At 42.9% G+C, this 8,576-nt stretch overlaps 1 protein-coding gene across 1 annotated transcript; it reads left to right on the top strand.

The window, feature by feature from the left end:
* The first annotated feature begins 169 nt into the window (after positions 1-169).
* LOC113029619 (zinc finger protein 85-like) lies at positions 170-2,361 on the top strand. The gene is made up of 3 exons (XM_026180591.1): positions 170-292; positions 545-1,466; positions 1,840-2,361. The coding sequence occupies exons 1-2, from the start codon at positions 249-251 to the stop codon at positions 1,446-1,448; spliced, it is 948 nt and encodes a 315-aa protein (XP_026036376.1). The 5' UTR covers positions 170-248; the 3' UTR covers positions 1,449-1,466; positions 1,840-2,361.
* Positions 2,362-8,576: the final 6,215 nt, after the last annotated feature.

Below are 8,576 nucleotides of genomic sequence, written 5' to 3'. Positions count from 1 at the left end.
GAAAGGAAGAGAAAACATACAGTTGTGATGAGTGTGGAAAGTCTTTTAACCAGTCTGGAAATTTAAAAACACACCAACTCATACACAGTGGAGTTAAAGCGCACAGCTGTGAGTTGTGTGGACAGTCTTTTACCCAGGCTGGACACTTAAAGACACACCAACTCATCCACAGTGGAGTTAAAGCATACAGCTGTGACTTGTGTGGAAAGTCTTTTACCCATGCTGGAAGCTTTAAAAGACACCAAATCATGCGCAGTGAAGTTAAACCATACAACTGTGATTTGTGTGGAAAATCATTTACCTTGGCTGAAAGCTTAAAACAACACCAACTCATCCACAGTGGAGTTAAAGCGTACACCTGTGGGTTGTGTGGACAGTCTTTTACCCAGGCTGGACACTTAAAAAGACACGAACTCATCCACAGTGGAGTTAAAGCGTACAGCTGTGGGTTGTGTGGACAGTCTTTTCACCGTTCGGGAAACTTAGAAAGACACCAACTCATCCACAGTGGAGTTAAAGCATACAGCTGTGAGTTGTGTGGAAAGTCTTTTAACCGTCCTGGAAACTTAAAAACTCACCAACTCATACACAGTGGAGTTAAAGCGTACAGCTGTGACTTGTGTGGAAAGTCTTTTAACCAGTCTGGAAATTTAAAAACACACCAACTCATACACAGTGGAGTTAAAGCGTACAGCTGTGACTTGTGTGGAAAGTCTTTTACCCTGGCTGGAAATTTAAAAAAACACCAACTCGTCCACAGTGGAGTTAAAGCATACAGCTGTGAGTTGTGTGGAAAGTCTTTTAACCGTCCTGGAAACTTAAAAACTCACCAACTCGTCCACAGTGGAGTTAAAGCGTACAGCTGTGAGTTGTGTGGAAAGTCTTTTAACCAGTCTGGAAGTTTAAAAACACACCAACTCGTCCACAGTGGAGTTAAAGCGTACAGCTGTGAGTTGTGTGGAAAGTCTTTTAACCAGTCTGGAAGTTTAAAAACGCACCAACTCGTCCACAGTGGAGTTAAAGCGTACAGCTGTGACTTGTGTGGAAAGTCTTTTACCCACCCTGCAAGCTTAAAAACACACCAACTCGTCCACAGTGGAGTTCAACCATACAGCTGTGACTTGTGTGGAAAGTCTTTTAACCACCCTGCAAGCTTAAAAACACACCAACTCGTCCACAGTGGAGTTAAAGCGTACAGCTGTCACATTTGTGGAAAAACTTTCCGCTGGCTAGTCAGCCGAGACATTCACCTACGCATTCACACCAAAAATGATGTTTACTGCTGTGATCAGTGTGGTAAAGCTTTTGTGACATACAAAAACTTACAGCAGCACACGTTTACCCACACTGACGAGAGACCTTATAAATGTGACCTCTGTGAGAAGACTTTTAAATCTCCACATTACCTCAAATCACACCAAAAGATTCACAGCAGAAAGAAACTCTAAAAGTGCAGTTACTGTGAGGTATGTATTTTTCTTTTAACAGTTTTACAATTTTATATGAAAGAAGTTTAATTTCAAAGCTTAAAAGTTTTAAAAGCTCCTCCCCTTTCTCTCTATCTAACATTCACACTTCAATGGATGCATCGGAGAGCAGGTTGGAGTCAGTATCTTGTGGGATGCAGAGTAGAGCATCCAGGGGTTTAATCACCAGTCTTCCCATTAAGTAGATTACCTACAAATGAAGACTTAATGTTGCCCAGTAAGCTGAGTGTTATAATGTAAACAGTAAGATATAATTGGACACTGGCACAGATACTCCTTATTTCAGGCGGTGTTAAAAATAAAAATGTTGAAAGAATTCCCTGACTTCCACTGTCTTTGTGTCTTTGTTTAGAAGCAGAGTGACACAGACTGATCCAGTTCTCAACCCTGTCGTCACTGTGGTAGTGGGAAAGAGTTTCTCTGTGACTTTTGTGAAAAAACTTTCAATCATCAAGAGAACCTAAACAACATCAACTCAGACACACTGGAGACAAAACGAACTACTGCAAAGAATATGGGAGAGGCTTCCCTAAACCAAGTGAATTAAACCAAAATTAACTCTGTCACATGGGGTCAAAAACCATCTCTCATTCACCACTGCGGATCATCTTAAAGTGCATGGAAGAGTCCACACAGGAGAGAAACCATACAAATGCAGAAACTGGGAGAAAAGTGTCTCGCTGTCAGGAAGTCGTAACAAACATGAACGTACATACATGGAGGGGAAACTACAGCTGTGACCAGTGTGACAAATCAAAACATTTCACACCCATTGATTTTGAAAACCTTCAATATGAACTAAAGCCATCAACAGGATGTGAAACGACCACTGATGTGACTTTATATCCAAGAAAAAGATAAAAAGTCAAGCTGATCTGGGTCTGGGTTGTACTTTGGTGTATTACCACCTTAAACAGTTTGATCTTTTTGTGGTTTCATTGACTCAGTTATGTCAGATTTCCTCTCTGTCCTGGTCTGGATGCTCATCTGTAAAGAAGTAAAACTCGGATGGTTCAGTGGTCTCTAGCAGCTGATTAGTGAGCCAGCACTTCTGTGTATCATGCAGTTGTGCTTCTTTTCCTCTTGTGTCGACTCAGCTCAGTTACTCGGTTAGAGGGTTCCACATATACAAGAATCCTTCCTGGAATCGTTTTTTGGTATGAGGTGTTCTTGGGAAGACGTCACACCACCACCACTGTGTCAGGCTGTTCCTGTGATCTTCTTTTAATGCCACGTGTAACGGGACTCAAATCTCTCGAAAAACTACAGCTTCCGTCTCATTTACCAACAAACATCATCCAGATGTTTGTTGTTAGATGTGAGATGAGCCTTTCTGTTGTTGAATCTCTCCCCCCATTGAATCTCTTATTGCTGAATCATGACCTCTGACCTTATCTAAGCTAAGTAAGGCCTGCAGGTCTTTAGATGATGATCTGGGTTCTTCAGTGACCTCCTGGATTAGTCATCGATGCACTCTTGCAGTATTTCTAGTCAGCCACTTGCTCCTGGGAGGCTTGAGTACTCTTCCATTTTTCCTGTAGTGTGGATAATGGCTCGTAGTTCGCTTGAGTCCCAAAGCCTTAGAAATGACTCCGTAACCTTTTCATACTGATGTCAGTGACTTTGTTTCTCTGCTGTTTCTTTTGATCGTATCATGATGTGCTGCTGTGTGAGGTCTTTCAGCCGGCTTCCATACATGGTCAGGTTGTTTTTCATACCTTTTTACCCTTAACAAATGAAACCATTTACAGACTATTTTCCACTGACCCAGGTAACCTTTGTCATATTTCTTTCCTTTTTGATCATCTGAAACATTCAAATGTTGAGTCCTTCAGGTGTAACCTTGACTGTTTTCCCAGTTGCAGCTTAAGCTAGGCTTAATCCTTCCTCTTTATACTACTGCTTAGCCACAACCAGCTGTGACAATGTTTATGGCTGGTTTGGTTAAAGTGCCAGTTTAGTAAATAGGAGAGGGCTCTCAATCCCACCAGTGCATAAAAACGTGAGTTCTCTGTCATTGCTCACTTTCTGTAAGAATGTCATGGCCCTGGGTCTTTTGACCCAGCGTTTTGTGTTTTCTATTATTGTGATGTATTTTGGTTCTGGTTTTCTCTTTCTTTGGGTTTTGGTTCTGTTCTTCCCCAGTTTAGTATTTAGGCTTTTCTGCCTGTGTATTCCTGTGTCAAGTCCGGATTTCTTAGTCTGTGTCTTTGCATGTGTGAGTTCCTGTTTTATTTTGTAGGTCTGTGTCTCTCGTCAGTGTTTCTAGTTTCACTTCCCTTGTCCCGTTATGTCCAATTACTCCCAGCCGTGCCTCCGTCTGTTTCAGGTCTGTTTTTGTTTAGCTTTTCCCAGTTTAGGTTACTCGCTGTTCTGTTTTTTGCCACCCTCGCCTTTGTTTGTTATCTCACTGTCAATAAAGCTTCCTCACCTCAGTTGTGCTGCATCCTGGGTCCTTTAATAACTTACACCTGGCTCGCGTCGCGAACCGTGACAAAGAAAGCATGTTATCCTCAGGCAGAGCTGCAGACGATCAAGAATCCATAACTACTGGATGGTGGACGTTTCTCTAAGCAGACAGTCAGTTCTTGGGATGCCAGCTGGATGTAGTTTCACAACCTTTAACTTAATCTCTGTGTGTTTTTAACATCTTATGCTCTGGTTTAACTTTTAAACAACCTGATTAATGAAAGCACATCTTTTGACCACCCTGTTTGTCATCAGCGGTGGCTTTAGGATCTTCCTCACCTGCTCATGGTTGCAGTTGTTTATCGGTTGAATTGGCATTTACTTTATAGTGTGATAAGATGTTAATAAGCGTATAAAGCTGTAAAACCTCTTGAGTTACTTAAATCGCCTTTCTTCCTCAGTGTGATGCTCAATGTGAACTGCAGGTCGTCTTGATGATGTCTATATGCCTTAACGCATTGAGTTTCTTCAATATCATTGGTTAATTAGATATTTAGATTGATAAGCAGCCGAAATTGTGGACCTACTAAAGTGACCAGTGAGTATACAGTCTGGTTATCATCGTGTTTAACTTTGTTCACATGCACTGATGAATGAACAGCTGATGGCTGTAGCATAACACCCACTGTAGAAAACGGTATTCGTTATCAGGAAACATTAAATGCTGAGTGTAAATGCGGCATCAAGGGCATCGACAAAAAAAAAAAAATGCTCGTATTGGGAATGGCATGGGCACCGATCGGTTTTCTATCGCCCATTTGCTGGGAGTAAGGGCGCCCTCCGTTTGCGAGGTGCGCCTGCTGCTTGCGGCACAAGGAGGAGAGGGCGGGGCGGCGGGGGAATCTCTGAACGGCTGTAGCAGCATCTAATAACCAACTCGCAAAAGAAAACAAAATAAAAACAAACCAACAAACACGAACACACCAGACATCATGATACAGACTTATAATTTGCACCGATTTTTTTTCGAAATTCTATACTCGAAAAGTGAGCGCGAGAGCCCTCGGTGCGCCTGCTCGCTGCTGAAGTCAAAGTAAACTTTAATGTCATCTCCGCTACATACAGTCCAGAGAGACGAGACGACGAGGCTCCAGTTACAGCAGTGCAAGTAAACAAACAACAAATATAAGAAGAGTAAGAAAATAAATATACACTTTAGGACCAGGGGTAAAGGGATCAATAACAATTTAAAATTTATAATTTACGTTTTGATGATTTAATGTCTCACACACAACCCGTCGAAAGGGGAGGGGGACATGCTGCTTCCAAGTAGAGCACATTTCATTTATAATGATGTAAATCTAAGCCCGTTATGGATTCATGATTTGAATCCTGGGTTGTGTGAAATCCCAGAAATAAACCTTAGACAAAGTGAATCTGTGAACTAAGGTGTAGGTCTACTAGGTTATGTTGTGGTGATCGTCGAGTTGGTGAATTTGTGTTCATACTGGAGTGCAAAATTAAAACCAATGTAAGATGGACAAGAAAAGTTCAAAGCCATCAGGTCCTCAGTTTAGAAAAAAGAGAAAAGAGGAGGAGAAACGAGCAAAAGATGCAGGTAAGCAGACGTGTGATTGGATAATGGCAGGTCATCCTGAAACGGTCAGTGTCAGAATCAGAATACTTTATTAATCCCTAAGGAAATAATGTGGGTTACAGTTGCTCCAAGAAGAAATGGTAAAAATAGCAACAGTAACACACTAAACTGCAAACAGTACATTATGTTACAGATTTTAATATTAATTAGTCATTGTCAATTGTTGACTTGTCCTGTTCTCATTGTATGACGAATTATGATGGCTGTTTGGTAGCCGTTTGCATACAATGCATACTGTTGGGTCTAAAGTCAGACGTTTGTGTATTGTATGTACGGTCGGCAAGGTCTGTCATCTAGAATAGTAAGAAAGTGTCACAGTTTGTGTTGACAGACCATGGGGATGTGGAGAAGGAGGACCCAAAATGCAGGACTCTTCAGATGAAGCAGTGTCTTTATTTACAGTGTTGTAAATATGAACCACAATGAATCCCTGTGCATCCCACACTCCTGTGCTGTGTTCCCTCTCACTGTCTGTGCTCTGAAACTCTGTTTTCTAGTTTCCATGCACCCGTGCTTGCTGCCCTCTCGTCTCCACACTCCTGCAGGAAGAACACAGCCGTAAATACTTCACACTATGGCAAACTCACACTAACTGACATCTCACTGGGAAACTGACAGGAAGTCTCACGCAACGATCCAGCATCGGAGAGAACTCAACCACACTCCTAAGTAGCTCTCCTGATGAAGCTTGACCAGCTGCACACACCTACACCCACAAACAAGAAAAACAAAGAAAAAACAAGGGACAGCAACACCAAATATACACATGTCAGAATCAGAATCAGAATCAGAATACTTTATTGATCCCTGGGGGAAATTATTTTTTGTTACAGTGCTCCATTTTAAACCAACATTAAGACAAGACAGACAATACGCTAACTAAGAATAGTACAATATATACATATATATACATACATACATACATAAGTCACTTATAAATAAATATTTGGAAAAGAAACATGTGTAGTTGTAGCAGCAAACAGTGTGTTAAGTGGATGCGTTGTACAGGGAGATGGCCACAGGCAGGAATGATTTCCTGTGTCGTTCAGTGGTGCATTATGGGTAATCTCAGTCTCTCACTGAACGTGCTCCTGTGACTGACCAACATGTCATGGAGTGGGTGGGAGGTGTTATCCAACATTGTCTTTATCTTGGACAGCATCCGCCTCTCCGACACCACCTTGAGGGAGTCCAGCTCCATCCCCACAACATTGCTGGCCTTACGGATCAGTTTATTAAGTCTGTTGGCATCTGCGACCCTCAGCCTGCTCCCCCAGCATGCAACAGCATAGAGGATCGCACTGGCCACAACAGACTCATAGAAAATCCTCAGCATTTTCTGGCAGATGTTGAAGGACCTCAGTCGCCTCAAAAAATAGAGACGACTCTGGCCCTTCCTGTAAAGTGCTGTGGTGTTTTTAGCCCAGTCCAGTTTATTGTCAATGTGAACTCCAAGGTATTTATAGTCCTCCACAATGTCAACACTGACCCCCTGGATTGAAACAGGGGTCAAGTGTTTCCTGGTCTTCCTGAAGTCCACGATCAGTTCCTTGGTCTTTGCCACGTTGAGCTGCAGATGATTCTGCTCACACCACGTGACAAAGGAGTCGACCACAGCCCGGTACTCTGTCTCATCATCCCTGCTGATGCATCCAACCACCGCAGAGTCATCAGAAAACTTCTGAAGATGGCAGGTCTCTGTGCAGTGGCTGAAGTCTGTGGTGTAGAGGGTGAAGAGGAAGGGGGAGAGGACAGTCCCCTGTGGTGCTCCTGTGTTGCTGATCACCTTGTCAGACACACACTGTGGGAGACGTACATATTGTGGTCTTCCTGTCAGGTAATCAACAATCCAGGACACCAGAGAAGCATCCACCTGCATCGCTGCTAACTTATCACCCAGGAGGGTCGGCCTGATGGTGTTGAAAGCACTGGAAAAGTCAAAAAACATGACCCTCACAGTGCTCGCCGGCTGGTCCAGATGGGTGTAGACACGATTGAGCAGGTAGATGATGGCGTCCTCTGTTCCGAGACGAGGCTGATAAGCGAACTGAAGGGGATCCAGATGTGGTCTTACTATGTCCATAAACTATTCAAGAACCCCGGGTACCCAGACGCAGGTAAAGTGTATTTATTAAGCGCTTTTCATAGACAAGCGGTCACAAAGCGCTGCACAGGATTCTTATCATTCTTATTTTCTGGTTTGTTTGTTTCTTCCCCTTCTCATCCAGTCTGTCTCTGTGTGCTGTGATTAGTGTCCTTATGTTTGTTTACCTCCTACCTCCTCAGTCATGTCTTTGTATCTGTCTTGTGTCCAAATCTTTTTAAAGTGATGCTACATCAATGTGCTCACAGACATTTACCTTACACTATGTTCGAGTTACAGTGCATCATCTGTGAAATATAACAGAGATTACAACCTTCAGCCTTCAGTGAGCTTATGGTGAGCCTACAACGTTATTCGTTAACAACAAAGCAAACGAAGCATGGCTTGACAAGTCTAGAAGATAGTTCAAATTAAATGATTAATTCTAATCTATGTCTCAAAACCATGCAAACCAATGAGTAGTGGAAGAGGTGTAGCTAATGAAGTGGCCAGTCTGAGGGATCTCCCTCCTCCTCGCTGAGTTTCTTTTGCTGCTCTCCTTCGTGTCTTTATAAACTGGTGGTGTTGCCACAGTATTCCTACACGCATTACTGTTTTTATTTACCGATGTGCAATATCTGCACATGCTGCTCCTCTTTCTCACTGTCTGCAGCCCAAATGTGTTTTCTCAGGGCATCTGAGTCACGTGATCGCACAGTAACGAATCAAAGCAAATCAGGAAGAAGGGGGCGGAGCAAAGAGTGTGTGCAGGAGAGGAGTCGAGCAGAGAGAGCTGCTTTTTCATGAAGCGGGAGTAAAGTAGTGACCTTAGAGGAGAGAAAAAAACTAAAGTATCGATCATAAACCACTACCAACGTCCTGATCGATATCTGCATCGATCTGCCCACCCTTGTCTCCTGGATCGTAGCTGAGATCAGCG

This window comes from Astatotilapia calliptera, chromosome 9 (assembly GCF_900246225.1).
Source record: "Astatotilapia calliptera chromosome 9, fAstCal1.2, whole genome shotgun sequence".
Lineage (NCBI taxonomy): Eukaryota > Metazoa > Chordata > Actinopteri > Cichliformes > Cichlidae > Astatotilapia > Astatotilapia calliptera.
This window is presented reverse-complemented; position numbering and strand designations above follow the sequence as displayed.

Bases quoted from the DNA above. Each gene is read 5' to 3' on its own strand.
- LOC113029619 (XM_026180591.1), top strand. From the start codon at position 249: ATGCGCAGTGAAGTTAAACCATACAACTGTGATTTGTGTGGAAA. The intron at 293-544 runs ATCATTTACCTT...GTTGTGTGGAAA, and splicing joins AACTGTGATTTGTGTGGAAA to GTCTTTTAACCGTCCTGGAA.